The sequence below is a fragment of the Chinchilla lanigera genome, unplaced genomic scaffold (assembly GCF_000276665.1).
Source record: "Chinchilla lanigera isolate Chin_1 unplaced genomic scaffold, ChiLan1.0 scaffold00023, whole genome shotgun sequence".
Lineage (NCBI taxonomy): Eukaryota > Metazoa > Chordata > Mammalia > Rodentia > Chinchillidae > Chinchilla > Chinchilla lanigera.
This window is the reverse complement of record NW_004955424.1, coordinates 27,647,610-27,672,916: the sequence shown is the minus strand read 5'-3', so window position 1 is coordinate 27,672,916 and position 25,307 is coordinate 27,647,610. Positions and strand designations below refer to the sequence as shown.

The 25,307-nt window shown below is 34.8% G+C and overlaps 1 protein-coding gene across 7 annotated transcripts in view; it reads right to left on the bottom strand.

Annotated features, from left to right (window-relative positions):
* Ccdc88a (coiled-coil domain containing 88A) overlaps nucleotides 1–25,307 on the bottom strand; it is a gene marked incomplete at its 5' end in the record, with an annotated part of 153,553 nt that overhangs the window by 98,469 nt on the left and 29,777 nt on the right. For all 7 annotated transcript variants that reach the window (XR_001234162.1, XM_005385778.2, XM_013514612.1 and 4 more), the window contains 3 exon segments: nucleotides 2,391–2,449; nucleotides 4,676–4,745; nucleotides 13,973–14,081. Coding sequence is in view for 6 of the 7 variants with exons in the window: in XM_005385778.2 (XP_005385835.1) it covers nucleotides 2,391–2,449; nucleotides 4,676–4,745; nucleotides 13,973–14,081 (238 nt within the window).

The following is a 25,307-nucleotide window of genomic DNA, read 5'->3' as shown; positions in this document are numbered from 1 at the left end:
TTGCCTTCTACACATTTGGTGTTATTAGCACTAGTGGTTCCAAAAGGCTGACAAGATGAAATGTAAAAGCAGCAATTCCAGTCCTTCATAACCCATCTCTTGTCAACCCCTTGCCTTCTTTCTACATTTTAGCCATACGTGATGGCTCTGCAACAAGTTGTTTTCTCAGCATCTTTGTCCTACCCCTTGCCTTCTTTCTACATTTTAGCCATACGTGATGGCTCTGCAACAAGTTGTTTTCTCAGCATCTTTGCTCTTATTTAAGAGAAAAAATCAGGTCACTACCATTCTGAAAGTACAAACTGAATCAGTGTTTTTCAAAACTTATCTTTTCTCCTTTCTTGGTGGAGCTACTGTTCTATCACTGCAACATATTCAAGTCTCAAGGGCTTTCAAGTTAAAAGGTAATTCTGGTATGAGGACAAAGACATGAAGTAACACAAAGACTGTTCTCCGTGTTTCCTGATAAGTTTATGTACCATCTCATTTATATAAAAACCTTCAATGTAGCTGACACACTTTAGGACCATGGTCTCCAAGTCCTCAGCTTGCTTTCTACACTTGATAAAATTTGTTTTCTTTTAAAACAAAATTTTTTTTTCTTTTACTCATTCTTTCTTTATTCTAACATAAATTTACAACTTTGTGTCCTGGACATCTTCCAAACATAGTATTATAGAATACTCTCCATTGCCTCTAGCCATACAAAAGTCACCTCTCAAATTTAATCCACTGACTCTGAACTATTTTTGTTAACTTAAAAAAAAATTAACCTCCTCAACCTTTAAAATTATCAATGTTTAAAATTATCTCCACACTGTCCTATTCTTTCTAAACATCTCAAAATCACTATTATTTTTCTGCTTACTTAACAATATCATTTTTGTATTCATACATTTGTATTTTATTTTTATGTTCTGTAATATCATAAGCATCTTTATGTTATTTATGGTTTTCATCAGGTGATATATTGTAGATTATGTAATTGTCCTACAGTTATTCATATAGCTTACAATTTTTCACTGTCAAACGAAACCGGGATGGGCATATTTGCGCACATACATCTTTCCCACATTTAGGAACATTTCTTTAGAATTGATTACCCACAAATGAAATTACTGATCCAAAGATACGACCACTTGAAAAACTCCTGAGTTATGCAAACAGAAAGATTTTTAAAAACAGTATAACAAATGAAATTAGTCCTGGCATTAATTTCCAGTGGTATGACTTGTGCAACTTATTAAACCACACTAGGAAGTTTCCCCACAGGACTGGGAGGATTGTGTTCAAAGACATACATAAACCCACATAAAGACAACTGCGTGATAAACGTGTAGGAAATGGTATTAGCAGTTAATATTTTATTTTATAATAACAATCTTTGAGAGGTCTTATTTCACTGGAAATAAGTATTCTAGTTTGAAAACATTTTAATTTAAAAGGTTAGACACTTTAAGGATAAAATAGAAATAGTAAAAGTAGTATGTCATTGAATTACCTTGAATATATATACAATATCATATCTGTGCATGTTTAAATTATGTTTTAATTTTTACTTTTTATAGTACACGTTTGCAGTACACAATAATTATTACATCCATCATGGGGAGCTGGTACCTGTGCATAACACCTCTTCATTCTTTTTACATTCTCTTCCCCACCTTCTACCCCTTCTATAATTAACCTTTTATATACTTTTCCCATTAGGGTCCTCTTTTAACACTAGCCCGCTCAATACTCCCAACTCTTTCTGATGATTATTTGGAAGAATATCTACCTTGAATTTACAGACTATATAAAGCCCTTTTCACATAATATGAATCTGGATTGTATGAATCTATAGACAGTTAAACAAAACTAGCTAATATATTTAGAGAAAACTTAAGAACAGTTAACATTACTAGAGAATCTTTCTATTTTAAGTATATTATTAATGTGTACCAGTTTAGAAGGTAGGCTCACTCCTTAATTCTTTTTATCTCCCTTTTCTATCCTCTTCCTTCCCTTCTTACATCTCTTGATCCCTTTCCCATATGCAAAAGATCTATCTCCCTTTGTTAATTCTTCTAAAATATGCATACATACAAACAAGTTATAAATATTTTTTGAGAGGTTCCTAAAAAAAACTCTGAAGAAATGTGAAAAATTTAGGGGCCATTAATAACCTCAGAAGAGGAAAAAGAATAAAGATTTTAAATGCCATAATAATATAATTAAATTTTAAAATAACAGAATAACTTTTTCTTCAACACAGTCTCCATAGGAAGTTATACAAATATTTAAAACTTTACAACAGACTTTGAAAACTAATGATCCACTTCAAATACTACAGCTTGAAAAAAACATTAAATAAGCTAACACAAAAATATAGAGACACTTTAACTCACCTGAACAGCACAACCCAGTAAGAGTAAAAGCAGTTTTTTAACTTCTTCTGTGCCTTGTTCTGCAATAAAAACAATTACTTAGTATAATATTTAGCGCTATTTCAACACTCTGCTACATTCTGCAGGTAATATTCACAATAAGTTGACCAAAAGCAATTTTCTATAAATAAAAATAGTGGGAAATTGAAAAAGCACCTCTTTGTGTTTGCAATGCAGTAACAACAGCAGAAATGGGCAATAAGCTTAATTTTGAAGGGCTGCAGTATAAAACCTTAAAACATAAAGGTTTCAAGAAGTAAATATGCTAACTATGAATGCAGACCTTTTCCATAAATTATATTACATCAGCCTACCAAATTATGCTGATATAATATTATATGCCACAAAGTCAGCCAAAATAGCTCCTACATAGGTCTGGCTTCTCAGTGTTTTCTTTCTAGAATACAAATATTATTACTCAATTATCTATAAAATTTAAATGGAGTTCTACTGTGTAGAAACATAAGGATCAAACTCTTAAATGTCTGTTTCAGTGAGACTCCTAAATGAAATAAATGTATATAACTGGATAAAAAGTTAACAGCAGGGCTGGGGATATAGCTCAGTGGCACAGTGCCTGCCTGGCAAACGCAAGGTCCTGAGTTTGATTCCCAGTACCAAAAAAAAAAAAAAGTTAACAGCTTGTTACAGGGAGAGATGATCTCTTATCCAAAAGCATTCAAAGTAGGATTTTCTTAAAACATTTGGTGGTATTTATACATACCTGTACCTTTCTCTCTTTCTTTCTCTACTTCTTCATCCCACCTGTAAATCACTTACTAATAATCAGTATCCTAGGTGAGTGATGGTGAACCTTCTAGAGCTTTCAATGATACCAACAGTTTGCTGTGGCACATGTGCCATATGTTTGCCACCACTGTCTAGGCAAAGCTCTTACATCTTTGTGTAGTCTTCCCTAAACCAATACTAATGGCCCTAAACCTATCACAAACATATAGCAATTACTGTTCAAAAAAACAATGGCTCCTTATTTTATATGTATCTCTAGTTCATACTAATTGTTGCAAGACTTCCCAGTAATGTATGGATCTTTTAGTAAATCACAAGATCCCCCAGAACATAGACCATTTCTTTAAATACCTGGTCCCTAAACCTCGGAGTCAGTTACTAAATGCAGATGGAATTGAAAATTCCTTTCTACCTGGAAACTGTCTTTCCTTCCTCCCCCATCTCTCCCTCCTTCCTTCCCTTCCTTCTTTTTCTCCCTCCCTCCCTCCTTCCCTTCCTTTTTTCTTTCTTTCTTTTTTTTCTTCCCCTACCCAAGTGCTTGGATTGAACCCAGGGCCTTGGCCATGCTAGGTAAGGGCTCTACCACTGAGCTAGTGATCAAAAACCTCGAAGTATCTCCAGAGACTAAATACCTTATTTAGCTAGTTGAATTAACTCCTAATCCAATGAATTAGTTTTCAAAACAGTTGCCTTTTTTGTTGTTGTTGATTTTGACTACAGGAAAGGACAGGGGTCAGAAAAGATATAGTAGACTGAACTTGGATACCATGTCTCTAGCAGGGATTAAGTTTTATATTCAAAATTAAAACTCTCGGAGCCAGGAGTGTAGGTCAGTGGTAACTGTGTGTTTAGCATGTGAGAGGCTGTGGGGTTTAACTACCAGTACCCAAAACAAACAAAAACCTCAACATGTCACATTTAAAATCTGGTAAAGGATAAGAGTTTTAAGTAAAGTAATTTAAATGATCTAAGAAACTGCTTCTCATTTTTTCACTCAGTAGTAGTTTAATGAGCTAGGGACGTAGCTCAGTGGCACACGCGGCTGACTAGCAAGAGCAAAGTCCTGGGTTCAATTCCTGGTACCAAAAAAAAAAAAAAAAAAAAAATTTAAAATTAAAAGGGAAGTTTAAAACATCAGCAAAATCTTATTGTCAAACTTTGGCAATGGTAGGTATACAAACAGAAGTTATTTCAAAATCATGTCTTATGTTATATTCCTATAAGCTTGTAACTACATCATCTTTTATATTTGTTTATGAGACATTAAAAATAATAATAATCACCAAAAGCTATCTGTTTGGTATAGTAGGAAAAACACTGAACTTTGTGCTGAAGTGTGTCTGGTCCTCCTACAACTTACAAATTCTAAGCTTGTTTTCTCGCTACCAACTGCAGCATCACCTCCAGCTTCTCTAAAGAAGTTGTGAAAAACACTGTGTAAACATAGTATCACACAAAAGTAGAACATTATTATCACATTGTATTTTAATACTTACCAGAAAAAGGATTTTTGCCAATGATTAAGACATTTGGCAATGACATCATAATTAACTGCTGCAAAGTCTCCTGTAAAATGATACCAAATAGTTAGTGTATGGCTAATGCTGAGTAGGTAATCATTGATGAAGTTATAACATGACTGTACACTATTTTCTAGATACAATATACAGTAATTTTTCAAATAAAACAAATGTGAAGATATAAAGTCTTAAATCCTTTGTAACTTTAAATTAATAAATTAAATAACTAAAATTATACCAGAAAGACAATGTCCACAAAGTAAAAGTGTCTGAGTTGAACTGGCCTAATACTTATTATTTAGAAATCTAAGGTTTTAAGTTCAGAAAACTGAACTATATTGCTCAATAAAAGATGAAGCACTAGTACTCTTGTGACAGCTAATTCTGATTACCAACTTGATTAGACTGTGATCTACCAAGGAGCTCAGTAAAGCACACTTTTTGCTATGTCTGGGTGGACCGTGGCAGAGTGGCTCTGGGAATGATATTTGCTCCCTAGCCCTTTCATCTTTGGGGCTCTTCCCTGCTCTCTGCTTCCTGGACATCATTAGTTGAGCAGCTTTCCTCTGCCATGCCATTCCATCATGATGTTTCCTCCTGGAAGCCTACCAACCACATGGAAAGTGAGCCAAAATAAATCCCTCTTCAAGTTTCAGGTATCAGGTATTTTGTCCTTGCAAAAGGAAAGGTAACTAATATAACTTTCTGAGTTTTTAAAGTATTTCTCTTTGAGAGAATTTAAGATGTCAGCCAATTTCAAAATCAACAAAGCTAATTACTATCCTGTCTTACGATCATTTCACAAAAGTGTGTTCTTCTTGGTAAATCAATTCTGTCCTGTATCTGTAATAGATTCTATCAAACTTTTAGTGACAAAGAACATATGTACATCCTGATGTCATAGAATGCTTCAGAAAGAAAAGAATTTTTTTAAGAGCTGAATGTTTCTAAGTTACTCATTTTTGGTAATACATAATCAAGTGTCCCTGTTCTATCCATACAACCCTTTCCTTCAAGAATTGAAGGGACACGTCGGTCTACCATTACAACTACTGACATTGCTGATATGCTACAGGAGTCTGAGATGTATTTACAGAATAGATGGTATCATGTGAAATTATCAAATTTTTGCAAGATTACAGAAATAACCAAGACAGTTTCTTTACAAACTGGCTTTGACTACATAAATATTTCTAGGGGCTGGGGATTTAGCTCAGTGGCAAAAGTGCCTGCCTGGCAAGCGCAAGGTCGTGAGTTTGATTTCTGGTACCAGAAGAAAAACAAAAACAAAAAACAAACAAAATAAATATTTCTATATTACACAAGTAGCTACTGTGGAGTAAATTTCTGAAATACTCATTTTTGTGAATCATCATTCTTTAACATGATAATGTGGTGAAGCAAATAACCAGGAAAAATAATTCTGAAAACGTAGATGGGTGTGGTGGCAAAATCAGTACTCTAAACTACTCAGGAAGCTGAGAAAAAGAATTCAGTGTACAAGGCACACCTAGGAAATTTAGTGAGACTCTGTATTAAGGTAAAAGTTAAAAGGGCAGGAGATAGTAGCAGAGTGCTTTCAGCAAAGTCCCTGGATTCAATTCCCAGTGCTGCACATATGAAGTTGTACTGCTTTTTAAATACGTGATACTCTGGATCCACTGAAGCCTCTGTCCGTGGTTAATGGGATACATGACCCCAGATGTAAGTTAACGTTTCATCTACAATTCTTCACTATTTATTGGAAAAGTTCAAAAAACTTTCCTTCAACAATAACTTACTAGTTAATTAAAAGTCTACCAAAGGGGCTGGGGATTTAGCTCAGCAGCACAGCGTCTGCCTGGCAAGCACAAGGTCGTGAGTTTGATTCCCAGTACCAGAAAAAAAAAAAAAAAAAAAAAAAAAAAAAAAAAAAAAAGTCTACCAAAAATATGTATGCATTTGAAGAAGAGTATGTGTACTATGTTAGAAAAATAAAATCAGTAATCTATGTGTCAAAAATTGCTAAAATCACCTACTACAATGAAAGATACTAAGTTTGGATATTTAATAAATTCTCCAGTTAAAAGCAAGTTCTATCACAGAGAATATATTGTAGCTCTATATATAAAACAGCTAACATGACTTCAAGGTATAGATTTCTAATTTATTCTAATTTTTAGTTTCTTTGCTTTGTAGCAACATTATAAGAACTTTAACTGTAAATATTTAAAAGAAATCATAAATTGAGTTTTCTTAAAAAGCAATCACTGGGGCTGAGGATAGAGCTCGGCAGCACAGTCTGCCTGCCAACTGCAAGGTTGTGAGTTTGATTCCCAGTACCAAAAATAAACAAAAATTCTGCTGGGCGTGGTAGCACATGCATATAATCCCAGCACTTGGGTGGCTGAGGCAGGAGGACCACTGCAAGTTCAAGGCCACCCTGGGCTACAAAGTGAGCTCAAGGACAGCCTGAACTACACAGCAAGACCCTGTCTCAAAAAAACAAAAACAAAAAGCAATCACTGTTTTGTCTGTACCATACTTCATGAACACAACACCTACATCAGAATAAAGAGACTTCAAATTCTCTCTCATACTGGGAATGATGGCACTTGCCTATAATCTCAGCTAGCAAGGAGGCTGAGGCAGGAGAATCACAAGGTCAACACCAAACCAGGGTAACTCTGAGACTGTCTCAAAATAAAATTTAAAGGGAGGGACAGGCAGGGGACACAGCGCAGTGACAGTACCTAGCATGCAGGAGGCCCTTGGTTTAATCTCCAGTAATACACACACACACACAACCAAAAAATATCTTACTCAAAAGCTTTAAATTTTAATAGACCATGAATTATCAAAAAGAAACTTCAATTTAAAGACCTCACAGATAAAAGATTAAATTTATTTATGGTGCTTATTTTTGAGTAATAATTGAGAAATATTTTTTAGTTGAAACTGACAAATCAGTTAGAATATTGGTGTGTTTCCACAGTGGTTAATGTTACTCTTTACCATGTACCATTTCTGGGAGCACACTGTGATGAATACAGGGCCCCCAAGCAGGGTAACTTTCAGTGTGGCCCTGCTCTCTTCCTGAACCTTCCTCAGCAGTGCTCCTGTCTGCTCTGTTTCTCCATGCTCCCATGTGAAACCAGTCTTTTCACTACGACCAAAGCTACCTCACACCCTTTTCACCAGATGGGTCATAGTGACCTTGGATGAACACAATCTTTTACCCCACGAAGCCTGATTTTTTGTTAGATGATACAAATTTCAAAGTTCAAACTTACTCCATGTCATCTAAAAATATGTCCTTGTATAGAACATAAATGCCTATTAATGTACTCTGATAGAGCACATTCAAAATGTTCAGGCTTAAATTTAGCTCCATGAGTTTCTCACATACATGTCATTTGCTGAGGAGAGTAGAAAATAACATAAAAGTATAACATTTTAAGTTGTTGAAGGTTATACAACAGAGTTAGTGGGATGAACCTACCTTTTACAGTATTTTATTTTCAAGTATTAACTTTATGCCTGAAAGTGTTAATCTCAGTTAAAGCTATACAATTTTTTAAAAAGTAAATTATTTTAAAATTTCTACTTGGGATCCAGAGGTGGTAGTGCACGCTTGCAATCCCAGCATTTGGGAGGCTGAGGCAGGAGGACTGCCATAAGTATAAGGCCATCCTGAACTACACGTGGAGACCCTGTCTCAAAAGAAGCAAAAATATCTAGTTCATTTCTCTATCTCTTCTTCAGAGGATCCACTGTTTTTATAAAAACTCCTTTTTATTTCCCTACCCCAATCTCAAAAGTAGTATTTAAAAATATACATGACATAAAAGATATGTATACGGCTAAAAAACTGACTGCTATTGTCAAAGCTTTACCAAGGAATCCCCAAGCCCGCTAGAGTTCACCCAGCTCTAAAGACATTCATTATCAAGGTATTAAATATGTAGAAAAATAGATAAATGAGTTGAAGATGAATATGATTTCACTAAGAGGAACAAATTAATTGACAGTTCAAAGATAATGTATGCACATGAACTAGTAAAGAAAACTTAATTTTGTCACTTAAGACGTAAGATCTATAGAAATCACAGATAAAGAGTTCTGGTCATACTAATTTTTAATGGTTTACTGAAAGGAACAGTTAATGTTTAATTGTTTGATCAATCTTGTATACCTGTATCTGGTAGTCTGAGCAACTACTTTGAAGATAACAATATGTAATACAACAACCATTGTTAATTTCTTATCATCTTTTTTTGAAGTTCTGTATTGTTTTTACTGTTTTTGTGTTATTTTGTTTTTGTTCTTTTCTCTTTAAAATAATAATAATAATAAAAGAGTTTTGGTCAGGCAACTGAAGGGAAAAAGTTTTGACAAAATCAAGGCAGTCATTCATTCAACAAATATTTATCAATTGTGTACTATCTGCCACACCTTGTTCAGGATTCTGGAAATATAGCAGTAAACAATGAAATTCTTGCTCTCATTGAATTTAACATTTTAGTAAGAGTAGATAGAAATTAAGTATTGTTGTTGACGAATGCTAAAGATAAAAATAAAATGGAGCAATTAGGTTAAAAATTTTTCAAAGATATGTCAAGATTCAAATATACAGAATTTGAACATTTCCAGGGCTATTAAAGCAAAATGTCACTGAGTAACCAGAAATTCTATTTTGGTAGAAGCACAGTCCAGAAAGACTTGAAGAACTGTAATCAATAAGAAAAAATTAACAACCATCAAAATGCAGAAAATTAACAACTACTTTGTATAGCACTCCAATAAACTGGAGAATCTAATGGTTAGATTCTTAATACATATGAGTTACCAATATGGAACCAAGAAGATATAAACAAGGCTAAACATTCCAGTAACAAGCAATGAAATTGAGGCAGTAATAAAAAAAAAGCCCTACCAACTAAGAAAAACAAAGGACCTGATGGATTCACTGATGAACTTTACAAGAACTTCAGTCAATATCTAAAACACCAATACCCTTCAAATTCTTCAATGAAATTCAAGCAAAGGAATACTACCAAACTCATTCTTGGACATTAGCTAGCATTGCCTTGATTCCAAAACCAGACAAAGAGTCAAGTAAAGAACAAAACTACAGGCCAATCTCTTTAATGAACATAGATGCAAAAATCTTTAAGAAGATACTGTCAAACAGAATGCAACAAACCATTAAAAAGATCATGCACATGACCAAGTTGGCTTTATCCCAATGACACAAGAATGGCTGAACATGTGCAAATCAATAAATGTAATATATCACAGAAACAGACAAAAAATCACATGATCACCTAACAGATGCAGAAAAAACCTGCATGATTAAAAAAAAAAAAACACCTGAAGAAAACAGGTAGAAGAATCTTATCTATGTATGATAAAAAGCATTTATAACAAAGCTATTGCCACCATCATATTACACGGGGAAAAACTGAAAGCTCTTCCTTTAAAATCAGGAGCAAGACACAGGTGTCCACTCTCACCACTCCTGTTACATACAGTACTTAAACCTTTAGCCAGAGCAATCACACAAGAGAAAGCAATAAAAGGAACACATATAGGAAAGAAAGAAGTCACCCGTCCTTATTCACAGATAACACAACCCTGTATAGAGAAGACCCAAAAAAGTCCATCAGAAGACTGACAGAATTATCAAATTCAGCAATGTAACAGGATATCAAAACAACACCAAAAGTCAAGAGTTCCTGCACACCGAAGTGAACCCAAGAAAAAAGAAATTAGGAAAACAATCTCATTCACAGTACCTGTATAATGAAAACTGCAGTACTCTTAAAAAAAGAGATCAAAGAGGACATCAGAAAATAAAAAGATACCGGGCATGGTGGCACATGCCTGTAAACCTGTAATCCCAGCACTCAGAGGCTGAAGCAGGAAGACTGATGAGAGCTCGAGGCTAGCCTGGATTACATAGTGAGACCGTGGCTTAAAAAAAAAAAAAAAAAAAAAAAGAAGATATCCTCTGCTCCTGAATAGGAAGAGCCAATGTTATCAAAATAGCCATACAGTACTACCAAAACAGATATATTTAATGCAATCTCAATCAAAGTACCAACAGCACTCCACATAGAACGAAAAAAAAAAAAATACTCAACTTTATATGGAACTGAAAGAGACTCAAAATAGCAAAAGAAATCTTGGGCAACAAAAGCAAAGCAGAAGACATAATAAACCTAGACTTCAATTTATTTCAAAGCTACAAAAACAGACATGCAGATTAATGGAGCAGAATGTAGAAACAACCCCAGGCACATTTAGCCATCTGGACTTGGACAAAGGAGCAAAAACCATATGTTGGAAGAAAGATAGCCTCTATAACAAATGGTCCTGGGACAAATGATTATACCCACGCAGAAGAATGACTCTAGACCTGTATCACTCACCATGTACTAAAATAAAAATGTATCTAAGATCTAAATATGAAAATAGAAACAATCTTCTGGAAGATAAAATAAGTAAAACTCTTGAAAACATCAGAAATGGATAAGGGCTTTTTGAACAGAATCCCAAACTGCACAAGAAATAACATCAACAATCAAAGCTTCTGCACAGCAAGGGAAATAACCACATCAAAAGGCACACTACAAAATGGAAAAAAAATTTTGCCAACTACTCAAGAAGAGTACTAATATACAGAATATATGAAGAATAACAAAAAAATTAGACACCCCCCCCGCAAAATAAAAACCCAATTGAAAAATGGGAAATTGAAATGAAAAGACAATTCTCAGACACATGAAAAGGGGCCAGGGATATAACTCAGTGGCACAGTGCCTGCCTGGTAAGTGCAAGATCCTGAGTTTGATTCCTGGTACAAAAAAAAAAAAAAAAAAAAATCAAATACCTGAAAAAATGTTCAACATCACTGACCATGACAGAAATGCAAATTAAAACAACACTGGGATTCTATCTTATTCCACAAAGAATAGCTATTCTCAAGAAATCAAATAAAACAAATACTAGAAAGACTTCAGGGAAAAAGGAACCCCCCTATACTGTTGGTGGGAATGTGAACTCGCACAACCACTATGCAAAGCAGTATTTTTTTTTTTCCTCAAAAAAATAAAACTAAGAATTCCAGTCAACCTAGCTCTTCCTGTTCTAGGTATCGTCCTCAAAGAGCTAAAGGCATCATATTGTAGTGATATATGCATACCCATGTTTATGGTGGTACAATTCATAACAGCTAAATCTTGAAAGCAGTTTGCATAGAGTCCATCAACAGATGAATGAATAAAGAACATGTGGGCTACACAGATATATATACACATATATACATATATGATCTAGTTTCCTTGGCTACTGAATTTTATTAATATTCCAAATGTTGCTTATTATCACAGATTATAAGAAAAAACTTGAAAAATATATGCTTTCTATAGTAACTAGATTATTGATACTATAGCTGTTTTTTAATATTAGTGATGGGAAACCATACAAACACTTCCTAATACATTTTAGTTTCCTGATTGTAAAGTTCTCTTCTTTTTCGTCTCAAATGATTCAGATCATTATTCTAATGGTGGCTGAAAGGCACTTTTTTTTCTAGTACTTCAACTATAGCTAGCTTCCACAGAATTCTAACAATGGACTCAGATTTTTACTTGTAAGCTGAATCTTCTGATATTCAAATTCAATATCTCTCCCTCACAGGAATAAAAAATAACAAAGCAAAAACCTTAGGTATTTTTATATAAAAGCTATACTTACTTGCTGACTTGAAAACTTAAGTCTGAACTGCCGACACACTTCTACCATGACTTCTACATTACTACTTTATTGTCTATATTATTTATCACAATCAAAATTATTTTACTTAGTTGTTTTATTGCTGTTATCCCTCACTATAAGTCTGGTGAAAAATAGGGACATACCATATATAGTATAGCCCCAATGTCACGTAGAATGACTGGCATTTGATAAATGGGAGAGGGAAAATGTGAATGACATCATAATTTGTACTGAACTTTTGTTTATTCTAGGTGATTAAAATAAAACAATACTGAGTTTTTTTTTTTTTTTTTTTTTGGTTTTCTCCGGTACCAGGAACTGAACTCACGACCTTGAGCTTGCCAGGCCAGCGCTTTGCCACTGAGCTAAATCCCCAGCCCCAATACTGACTTTTAAATTTACCTATCATTACTGACAAAGATAGACTCAAATAATGCCTCCTCTTACCCTTTCCATCACTCACAATCACTCAAATTAGGTCAACTTGCTTTTTTTCTCTGAGAATTATTTTTGCAATATAACCATAATTCTTACCAACTTATGATAAGTACTTTTTTGGAGACATACACATTTGAATTCTCACTTACCCAAATTCACATTCCTCTGGTGAGTCAGAACCATCAAAATATACCAAAATATTTTACTGCAAGTATCTTTTCTGAGGGATATATGAAACACAAGAAAATTCATAGACCCTCATTAATTTTTTTTTTAATTTTTTAAGAGATAAGAGATAAGATAGTCCAACAGGTACAGAGAACTGTATTGATTTGGGTGTTGTTAAATAACAACAATAAAAAAGATTATTTTATTTAGTGCTAGGGATTGAGCCTAATTCTGTATACTAGTTCAAGAGACAAAATTAATATATCCAAGCCAACTAATTATTAACAAGTATCAACAAATCATACAAACAAATTTAAGTAAAAATCAAAACTAAAGATTGCTTGAGACGTACCATGTTTGGAATTTAGAAGCCTAACTCACAAATGAAATAAATTACAGGTGAAATTAGAAAATGCATAGTATTTTTAAAATATACTAAACCTAAATTGTGTAATGCAGCTCTAACCTCAAGAATGCTCGTATTAGCCAGGCATGATGGCACATGTGTACACCCTCTGTGGGAGAAGACTGCGGCAGAGGGACTGAATTCAGGCCTGCACTGAATGGTCTAATCAGACCTTGTTTCAGCAGTAACAAGAAGACTCACATTTAAAACACTCCAAGTTTTTAAGTCAATAAAAAGAACACTCTTCAAAAGCATAATTATAATAGGTTAAGAAAATGTTGCACTGAACAAGTTCTCAGGAAACTCAGAAATGATTTTAAAAATATATAAAATGCAGTCATCACTTTTAACAGTAGACAGTTATGAAGCATTTGCAGAATCTCGAGTAAACAGACCAGGACCTAAAATACGATGTTTGTTACATGAGTGATACTACATAACGTAACAATGTAAATATATAACGTCATTAAAATACCAGATTTTTAAAAAGGACCACTTACCTGGTAATAAAATTTTATCTGTCTCACCAAAATGGATAGATTGTGAATTCTAAGTGAAGCATCATTGTTGACTTTTTTATTTACTCTCTGATTCTCCGATTTGGGATTACTGTAAGAAATTTGAAAAATACTTTAAAATTACATTGAAACATGACTAAAACTAGTATAATAGTTTTTCTTTAAAAACTGTGTATATTAACTGATGATACAAAAGGCATCATTCCTATTCATATCCTTTGATATGTATTCTGTGCTTCTAATTAGTATCAATGCATTTTGATATTGATATTTTGATATTGCTAAACTGGCAAAATGAATTTGAAACCTGTCAGATGCTGCCCTTCAGTCTCACTTTTTCTCTCCACATTCCTGAAATGAAAACCTTCTTACGTCCTTTGAATATATATTTCTAAGCCCCTAAATAACCAAGAAATTGAAATATGGGCTAATAATCTAATAAATACTCTTAAATCTAGCACTTAAAACAAAGACTAGTAACACAGTGTCATTTATCCTTGCTCAGCAATGGGGATTGTATTTGTCCCAGAGAAAATTAAAAAATGAAGTGGGTAACACAGGTCAGTACTCTTATTTGGGACAAATTTTGTAGATTCAATGAAAGGGTTAAATAATTGTGAGGGTATAGAAATTGATATAGAAAAATAGTCAAACTATGGTTAAGAATGTGAAATTCAAGTAAAAATGGTGGCCTGGGGACAGAAGGTTGAAGCCAGAACACAAGCATGTATGAAAGCTAACTGCTCATGAGGACAAAAAGGCCAAGTTGGAGAAAGATACTGTCCAGTGAAATGGCAGATACAAACAAGACACCCTGCATAACGGTGAAGGCCAGAAAATCAGAAAGCAGGAACCTAAGCAGTTGCTGGGACATATTCCTTAGAACCATCCCCTTTTTTCACAGTTCACTGCACTCCTAATGCCTTCAGTTTCTTCTCTAGACAAATATGTAGTTAGAAATAAGACCCTATCGAATCCAGAAAGAACATTCACATTACATTGAGAATCACCACTTTACTTCTGCTATTCTCCTACCAGCACTCCCATATCTTCTTCCTTTTGTCAGCCAAAAACCACTATCAATCCCCAACCTTAGATCAGTTCAACCACCTACAATGAAAATGTTTGTGATACTATGCAAGAAAATAACCAACCAAACTAAGCTCAAATAGGAAAAGCGAGAACTTTATGAACATTTAAAGCAGTCAGTAGAAAGCTCACAAGAGTCCTATCTGAGAATCAGGACTAACTAGTGGGTATATAAACACTATTCAGGAACCTCCCCAACAAAACACAGGAAACAGCTTTGATACTACCAAACTGATCACAAGCAACTCATTTACCAAAGCAAAATGTACCACTCTTAAAAGATCCAAGACCCAAGCATTCAACAAACTTAGGGTCTAAATATCCAGGATAAAATAGTAATTACAAAACAAAACAAAAAATGAGATCCATAAGCAGAAATGAAAATAGAAATAGTAAGACAGACTCCAAAATGAAGGAGAAAATGAAAATAACGACTTCAAACAGCTATTACAGCGTTAGGTATGCAGCTCAGTGGCAGAGCATTTGTCTAGCATGTCTGAGGCCCTACATTCATTCTTACCACTGGGAGGGATGCAGGAAGAGGAGGAGAGAGCAAGAGGGGGGAATAATGTAATTCAGTCGATATAAACATACTCAAGGGTTTAATGAAAAAAAAGTGAACATTATGGAGAGGGGAAAGAAAACTTCAAAATTGAAACTTTTAAAGCTGCAAAGTATAATATCCAAAATGAGAAAAAAATCACATGAAGTTCACAGAAGATTAAAATCTGTATAATAAAAGGTCAGTGAATTTGAAGACATGACAATGAAAATAATTCTAAGACACATGAATGGAGAACATTTTAGAAGCTGGTATTAGTGAACATATGTGATCTATGGGGTAGGACTAAACTTACAGACGGTACATCAACAGAGAGCAGTCTATTTCTTCAGCCACCTGAGGATAAACTGTTGACCTGATACCCAATAATACCACTCACGTGCCTTTACTTTGTCCCCATAGTGAATGACTGTCCTCTGTGGAAAATGAATTTAGCTCAGAATTATACACTGCAGTTAGTAGTGTGAAGTACAGTACAGTTGTCTGAATCTGTAGTTTCATTCAGGCCGAAAAGAGTTTCTCAGCCTTTACTTGAATGAAGTTCATGAACTAGATACTTTAGAAGGTTAACATGCCAGTTATTTCACAGAATTCCCTTTACTTGGATCTATCTGATCAGACTGTGTTCAACTCAAAACTAGATTCAGGTTATACATCTTTCATTCTAAAAAAAAGAGATGTCATGTTCTTGTCAATGAACCCTAAAAAGACAGTACATGACTGTAATTTATCTCATACTTTTAATCACTTGATTAAAATGAGGTTTGTTGGTATTCTCCACGACAGTTACTATTTTCCTTCCACATTAATGAAGTATTTTGTGAGTAAGTGCTGTGAAACTATGTCAACAATATGTGCCTCATCAAACTTCAGATTTAGTTATCTATTTATATCAGTTCAGACCCATGTTTCCCAATGATATTTAATGGTCATAATCTATTACTACTGTCTAATTATTCTGATAGTCAATATGTGCTAAACATGGCCAGGGTTTGCTCCCTCAGGCTGATTTCTGTACCTTTTTGCTATGTCCTCATCACTCTTAAAAGTATCCTCTTCCTTTCTGACACTAAATGTTCCCAGGGCCACCTTCTACTTTCCCTACTCCACCACTGAATACCATTTCTCAATTTCAGTAAACAGTGGTGTTCTGAACACAATTATCAAACCCTAGGTTTGTTCACAGTTCCTGAGATGTTCCTGGTTCTGAGCTATGTTAGTGGGTAGATCTAGGGGAAATATCTATATTTACATTTTGAAACCCATGAGTTCACATCAATACCTCCATTTCCATATGTGAACTCTTCTTACAGTGAAAAACCTTGTTTCCATTATCCCTAGTGTATTTATTTCATTAGTACCTTATTATAACCAAACTAACACCCTAACCAATTTTTCAGCCCATCTCAGAGAACTCATTCACCTTCGACATCCCCCATCAAGCCATCCCTGTGCAGGACACTCTATGCAACCTACTCACACTCAGTTTCCCACAATGGATCTTCCCTCATCCATGTTACTCTCCCAAACTATCTAAGGTTCTGACATCCTATAGTGGGCCATCTTGCTCCTCTCCAAATGGATACCTTTTTCCCAGGCTCTGAATCTACACACCAGGCTACCTCTACAAACTAATCTGGATTTCCACTTGCCACATCAGGTTAACCCTCTTTATACATGCCCTTAATTCATCAGGCTTCAATATCTCACATGGTCTTCACCAGCTCAGGCTGATGCCCTACAATATGGGGCTTTTTGGAGGGGGCCTTTTTTTTTTTCTCCACTATTTTCTTTTTTTGGTACTGGGAATTGAACGCAGGGCCTTGCGCTTGCCAGGCAGGTGTTATGCTGCTGAGCGACATCCCCAGCCCTGATGCCCTACAATAGCCATACAGCACGCTCCCTTTTGCATTTCACTGTCCTCAGGTTCCAATGTCCTGTGGGTACCCTCCCTTTGACATAAATGTCTAATTTGTTCTATACTACTTTATGGCTTTAGGACAAACTGTTCAGAAATGGGAAAAGAGTATTTCTTAGCTTCATGGGAGAACTAGGGAAGAGCACACATAAATGTACAATACAGAAACAATCACCCATAATGAACCACTCTTAGCAGTGTACTATGTTCACTTCTAGTACTTTACTTTTATAATTTTATCAGTAATATTTGTATGTATATTCCTTTAATTTTTTCCTTTAAGAATAATTAGAATGTTATAGGTGAAACCAAACTACCCCTTGACAACTCCTTGCTACACAACACTGTCTTCTTTTCCTAATATATGTTAGTATGTGCGTGAATAGAAAGTATCTGGCATTTTTTCCCTTTGGTGTTAAAGACTGAACTGAGGGTTTGGCACAGAAATACCTGATTTTAATATACATATCATTCTATGTTATTTTTTTCACAGTATCATAGTTTTGAGGTCTATCCATTACAACTCATATAGATTCGATTATTTGCTTTTTTGTTTGTTTGCTTATTTTTTTTTTTTTTTTGTTTTTTTCCGGTACTGGGAATTGAACTCATAACCTTGCACTTGCCAGGCAGGTGCTGTGCCGCTGAGCTAAATCCCCAGCCCCAATTATTTGCTTTTAATTGCCTCCAAGTCTACTACTTGTTTTCTACCTATCTGTTGATAGCTATTTAGGTTATTCTGGAATTTCACCTATTATATACAATGCAACAATGGGCATCCTGTTTTCCTTGTACACACAACATATATTCAGTGTTTCTCCAAAAAAAGAACTGCTGGGGCACAAGATAAATGCATTTTGATTTCTGATTTACATACCCACTCACACTCCACTGTCTCACACCTATTTAACACTTCATACTGTTAAACTAGTATCAAGCATTTGTACTTCTATGTACTGAGAACTCTGTTTACATCATTGATCATGAGAATATTTCATGTTTATCGACCATTTTAATTTCCTCTTCTATGAATTGTCTATATTCATTTGCTTTCAATGTTACCTGTTTTTCCACTGAATGTTAGGTTTCTCTTGGTGATTTGTGGTGTATGTATGTGTACATATGTATGTATGTATGCACTTAGGTGTTTGCAACACTTTTTTTTTTTTTGAGACAGGGTCTCGCTGTGTAGTTCAGGCTGGCCTCGAACTCACAGCAATCCACCCGCCTCAGCCTCCCGACTGCTCAGATTACAGGCATGTGCCACCATGCCAGCTTTGCAACAAAATTCTTGTTGGTATTTTTCTAATTTGTTTCCTAATTATTCTTTTGTTTTTCTTTAAAGTTTTTACTTTCTGCTCTTTATTTTAAGAAAGCTTCTCCTTGACTATAGTTATCTCCTACATAATCTAAGTTTTTAAAGAGTGTTATAAAAATTTGATTTTTACTTCATCTGGAATACAGCTTTATTAATGACTAAGTATTTTTCCAAAATAAATGGCCAGTTCACCCAATAAATTGACTAATCTGTCTTTTCCTCCACTGATAACACTTTTGCCATTGAATGAATCCATTCACTTATACACCTGGCCCGTTTCTGTGCTCACCTTTAATACTAGCATATCTATATATTCCTATGTTAATGATCCCATCTTAACTACTACAGTTTTATGTATCTTTTTAATCTCTTTTTAGGTACTGAGGATTCCCACTGAAGTATAACCCCCAGACCTTTTGAGTAAAGTCTTGCTAAGTTGCCCATGCTGGATTCAAACTTGGAATCTTCCTTCAGTACTCCTAGAATACTGGGATTAGAGGCACGTGCCCTGTGCTGGGCTTTGTTCCATATATCTGAGTATAGCAAGACTCTCCAATTAAATTATTTTGCAAATCATCTAAATTATTTATGGTCCTTGACAATTTTTACGATCAGTTTGTTTTTTTTTTAGCATCAGTTTTTCACAATCTTCATAAACAAATACTTTGCTAGGATTGCAACTGGAATCATAATCTGAAAATTAAAGGGAAAACTGATAACTTTATACCACTGAATCTTGCTACTGATGAGAAAAGTACATCTCTCTATTTATTCAGCTTTCCAATAATTTTCTTTATTGAAAATAAATTTATCTATTTGAGTAACTTTTTAATTAAAATAGTAACTTCTTTAGAATTATCTCCAGGGAAGTCTTGATTAGAAGAATTATTCCTAGATACTTTACAGTATTTCCTACTGAAATAAATGTACTGTTTTGTTTTGTTTTTGTCTTTTTGAGACAGGGTCTCGCTATGCAGTTCAGGCTGGCCTTGAGCTCACTTTGTAGCCCAGGCTGGCCTCGAACTCACAACGATCCTCCTGCCTCAGCCTACCAAGTGCTGGGATTACAGGCATATGCCACACACCCAGCTAATGTATTATTTTTTTTAAATGCTAATGTGAAACTGTTTATATATGAATTTTATCAGTTTTTGTGTAATTTTTTTTAGCAATAATTTTAAATGTTAGTATTCTAATAGATTGGCTGCTGGTGCTTTTACATGTCTGCTTCAATATAATTTGTAGCACTTCCATATTAATAGTCAGTTATTCCAACACTGTTTATCCTAAAGAGCTTATCATTTACGAATGATCTCTACGATATACCATATTCCCATATAAGCACAGAGCTACTCTTGGAGCCTATCCTCTGTCATTAACCCCTCCGTCTATTTCTTTTATGGTTTATATCTAGATGTTTCATGTACTCGTAGGTGGGACTTTTGGGAGGTGACTGAATGATGGAAACAATATAGCTTACTTGCTCTTAGGAGACGAAGTTTGGTTAGAAGAGGTGGGTGATCAGGTCATCACCTGGAAGGGTGTGCCTCCCTTCTCTACTCCTCCCTTCACTCTCTTCTTCTCTCCCTTCACTCTCACTCCGATGAGGTGAGCCACTTTTCTGCAACAGACTCTTTCACCATGCCATCCTGCTCTGGAGACAGAACTTTATGGACTGAAACCTGTACAGACTGTCAGCCAGAAGAAACCTCTCCTTCAGCTATTCTGTCTCAGCAACAAGAACTGTGCCTGAGACATCCTATGACCTTAAAAGCCTTTTTCTGTGTTACTATAGTTTTACTGTTTACTCAATTTTACCATGGCATGCCCTTCTCCTTTCTTGTTTTATTTTTATAATTTCTTGGTTAATTGCATACATTTTTCTATAAATGTTAGGGTAAATCTATAAAGGTTCTATGAAACATCTTAGATTGAGATTTAATTAGTAAACTTATTTGCTTAGAAACTGGCATTTTACTACCACTAAGAAAATTTGAACTTTCTAGGTTTTGCACATTTGTATTTTTTTCATGTCTTGGGTTTTTGTTACTTCTGTGAAATAAACTTTTTTCTATTACATTGACTACTTGATTACTGCTAATGTATAATAGTGTAACTGCAGTTATTTTTTTAATTTTAAAGAGACTAGTAAAAAAAATAGTAAAATACAGACAAAACAAAGCAAGAACATTAAAAATGATATGGGTTTTCAAACCAAATGATTGGAATTAACAGAGGTTGTTATATTACACATTGCTATCTTCAACAAAGTTGCTCAGATTACCATGTGTAAGAAGGGAAGATTGATCAAACCATTAAAGAAAATAAGAAAACAATAATTTAAAAAATATATTAGAGACAATACAGAGTTTCATTACACAGGATGGTAGGAATTCACCAAAGGTGAATTATTGTTGTCTTCACATCAGTTGCTCAGATTACCAGATATAAACATGGAAAACTGGTCCAAGTATTAAAAAAAAATTTTAAGCATTAACTGTTCCTTTCAATAAACCACCAGACATCAGCAGGGCAGTTACCCCAGACATCTATCTATATCAATATCTATCTATCTATCTACCTATCTATCTATCTATGTATCTATCTCTCTATATATAGCCTTAGTTATTTCTTTTTCTGTTCTCCCTCATCCCAGTCATTCCTTCCTTTAAGCAATTTCTTTCCCTTTCATGTTATCTATTGTACATTTTGGGCTTTATTTATTCTTTCATGTTCTTACACTAGGGAGACAATACGATGTTTACACATGTAGATCCTATATATTTCACTTATGGGTATGGTCTCTAGTTGCATCCATTTACCTATAAAAGCCTCAAATTTATCTTTTTCAAATAGCCGAATAATGCTCCATTGTATAAAATTTTTAATAGCTGAGTAATACTCCATTGTATAAAAATACCACATTCTCTTTTATCCAATCCTCAGTTGATGGACATCTGGGTTGTTCTGAAGATTTAGCTATTATAAATTGTGCTGTTATAAACATAGGTGCACATTTATCACTGTGGTATGCTGTTTTTAATTCAAAATTGACCAAACAAGTAATCACTAACTGTTCCTTTCTGTACAGCAATAGATGACAGTAGTTCAACTATGTTAGCTATCCTGTATACACACATTTACATAATTTCCCCTACTTTCCCTTCTCTTTTCCCACACCTCAGTTACCCTTTACTTTTGAGCATTTTCCTTTCGTTTTGCAATGTCTATCACACCTCCTAGTTTTTACTCGCTCTTTCAGGTCTTACACTACTGAGACAATACAATGCTTACACATGCAGGTCTGATTTACTTCACTTATGAGAATGGTCTCTAGTTGTGACCATTTACCTATAAAAGCCTTGAGTTTATCCTTCTTTATAACTGAGTAATATTCCATTATATAAAAGTACTACAATTTTTTATACACTCCTCAGTGGATGGACATTTGGGTTGCTTCCACAGTTTAGCAATTATATATTGCACTGCTATGAACATGGGTACACATATGTTGCTGTGATACGCTATTTTCAGATCTTCTGAGAAAATACCCAGAAGGGGAATAGCTGAGTTTAATAGGACCTCTAGACCTAGTTTGCTAAGGAATCTCCAAACTGATTTAAACAGTGGTTTCACCAGTCTGCATTCCCACCAGTGGAGGAGAGTTCCTATTTCTCTACAGCCTTGCCAGCATTTATTATTGGTTGATTTCTTAATGTTAGCCACTCTTACTGGGGTGGGATAAAATCTCGATGTTGTTTTAATTTGCATTTCTCGAAAGACTAGTGATGTTGAACATTTTCTCATGTATTTATTTGCCATGTTTATTTCTTTATCTGAGAAGTGTGTGTTCATTTCAGCTGCCCATTTTTGGAATGGATCTTTGAATTTGGGAGGGCTGACATTTTTTAATTCTTTCTATGTTCTAGATAGAAGATCTTTGTCCGAGGGAGAGTCAGCTAAACTTTTTTCCCAATTTGTGGGTTTTCTTTTTACTCTGCTGGTGATTTCTTTAGATGTGCAGAAACTTTTCAGTAGGATGACATCCTATGTGTTGATTTTTTGAATTATTTAACGTGCAGTTTGGTTTTTGTTCGTGAACTCTCTACCCACCCCTATGTTTTCAAGGTTTTCTCCTACTTTCTCTTCCAATATGTTTACTGTTTCTGTTTTAATATTGAGATCTATGATCCATTTTGACTTGAGTTTGGTGCATGGGGATAGACTTGGGTCTATTTTCAGTCTTTTGCAGGTGGCAAGCCAATTTTTCCAGCACCATTTATTAAAGAGAGTATCATACTTCCAATAAGCTTGGTTGGCCCCTTTGTCAAAGATTAGGTGGCTGAGTGTGTTTGTGGTTGTGTCTGTGTCCCATTGATCCTCAGGTCTGCTTTTTAGCCAGTACCATGTTGATTTTATTACAGTGCCTTTGTAGTATAATTTCAGGTCAGGGATTGTGATTCCACCTGACTTGTCCTTATTGCCCAGGATTGCTTTTGCTATTTTGGGTCTCTTCAGGTTCCAGATGAATTTAAGGAAGGTTTTCTCTACATCTGTGAGGTATGCTGATGATAGTTTAATGGGAATTGCATTGAATCTGTACAACAATTTTGGCAGTATGGCCATTTTCACAATGTTGGTTCTTCCTATCCATGAACAAGGAATAGTCTTCCATTTGTTGAGATCCTCTTGATCTCTTCTTTCAAAGTACTGTAGTTTTCACTGAATAGATCTTTTCCTTCTTTTGTTAGATTGATTTCTAAATATTTCAATTTCTTGGATGCTACTGTGAAAGGTATGGTTTTATTAATTTCTCTCTCAGTCTGTTTGTTATTTGTGTATATGAATGCTATTGATTTTTGGGTATTGACTTTGTATCCAGCTACGCTGCTGAGCTTGTCGATTAATTCAAGGAGTCTTCTTGTGGAATTTTTGGGGTCTTCCATGTAAACTATCATGTCATCTGCAAATAGTGATACTTTTACTTCTTCCTTTCCTATCCTTATTCCTTTTATTTCTCTCTCTTGTCTAACTGCTCTGGCTAATGCTTCCAGGACTATGTTGAACAGGAGTGGTGACAGCACCCATACCTGTCTTGTTCCTGATTTTAAAATAAAAGCTTTCAATTTTTGTCTATTTAGTATGATGTTGGCTGTTGGTTTGTCATAGAAGGCTTTGATCAGGTTGAGGTATTCCAATTTTGTGTAGAGTTCTTATCACAAATACATGTTGGACTTTGTCAGAAACTTCTTCTGCATCTATTGAGATGATCATATGGGTTTTGTCTTTGGCTCTATTGATATGGTGTATAACATTAATTGATTTGGGAATACTCAACCATCCTACATTCCTGGAATGATCCCGACTTGGTCGTGGTGTATGATTTTCTTGATGATTTGCTGCATTCTCTTTGCTAGTATCTTACTGAGTATCTTTGCATCTATATTCATTAGGGAGATTGGTCTGTAGTTCTCTCTCCTGGTTGATGTTTCTCTTGGTTTTGGTTATCAGTATGATATTTGCCTCCAGAACTGAGTAAGGGAGGATTGCTTCCTTTTCAATTTCATTGAAGAGTTTGAGGAGGGCTGGTATTAAATCTCTGAATTTCTTGTAAAATTCTGTTGTGAATCCATCAGGGCCTGGGCTTTTCTTTGTCGGTAGGTTTTTAATCACATTTTCAATCTCATTAATTGATACTGGGTTGTTCAGGAATTTGATATCTTCTTGACTCAACCTTGATAATTCGTACATATCTAGGAATCTGTCCATTTCTTCTGTTTTTTTTTTTTTTTTGTTTTTTTCCGGTACCGGGAACCGAACTCACGACCTTGCGCTTGCCAGGCAGGCGCTTTTGCCACTGAGCTAAATCCCCAGCCCCTGTCCATTTCTTCTGAATTTGCTATCCTATGGTAGTAAAGATTTTCAAAGTAGGTATTGATGATCTTCTGGATTTCTGTAGAATCTATAGTAATTTCATCCTTTTCATTCTTTATTGCATGAATTTGTGTTCTTTCATTCCTTTTTTGATAAGGTTGGTGAGGGGTTTATCAATTTTATTTATTCTCTCAAAGAACCTTTGATTCATTTACTCTTTGATTCATTTATTTTTTGGAGGTTTTTTTTTTTTTTTTGGTCTCAATTGCATTAATTTCTGCCCTAGTCTTTATAATCTCCTCTCTTCTTTGGGCTTTGGGCTTGGCTTGTTCTTCTTTTTCTAAATGTTTGAGGTGCAGAATTAGGCTATTTATTTGTTCTCTTTCTGTTTTCCTTATTTGTCAGGAATAAATATAAATATCTCTCTGAGGACTGCTTTCATTGCATCCCACAGATTCTGGTAAGTTGTATTTATATTTTCATTTGTTTTACAGGTATTTTTTAATCTCTTCTGTGACCCACTGATTATTCAGGAGGTTGTTTAATTTCCAAGTGT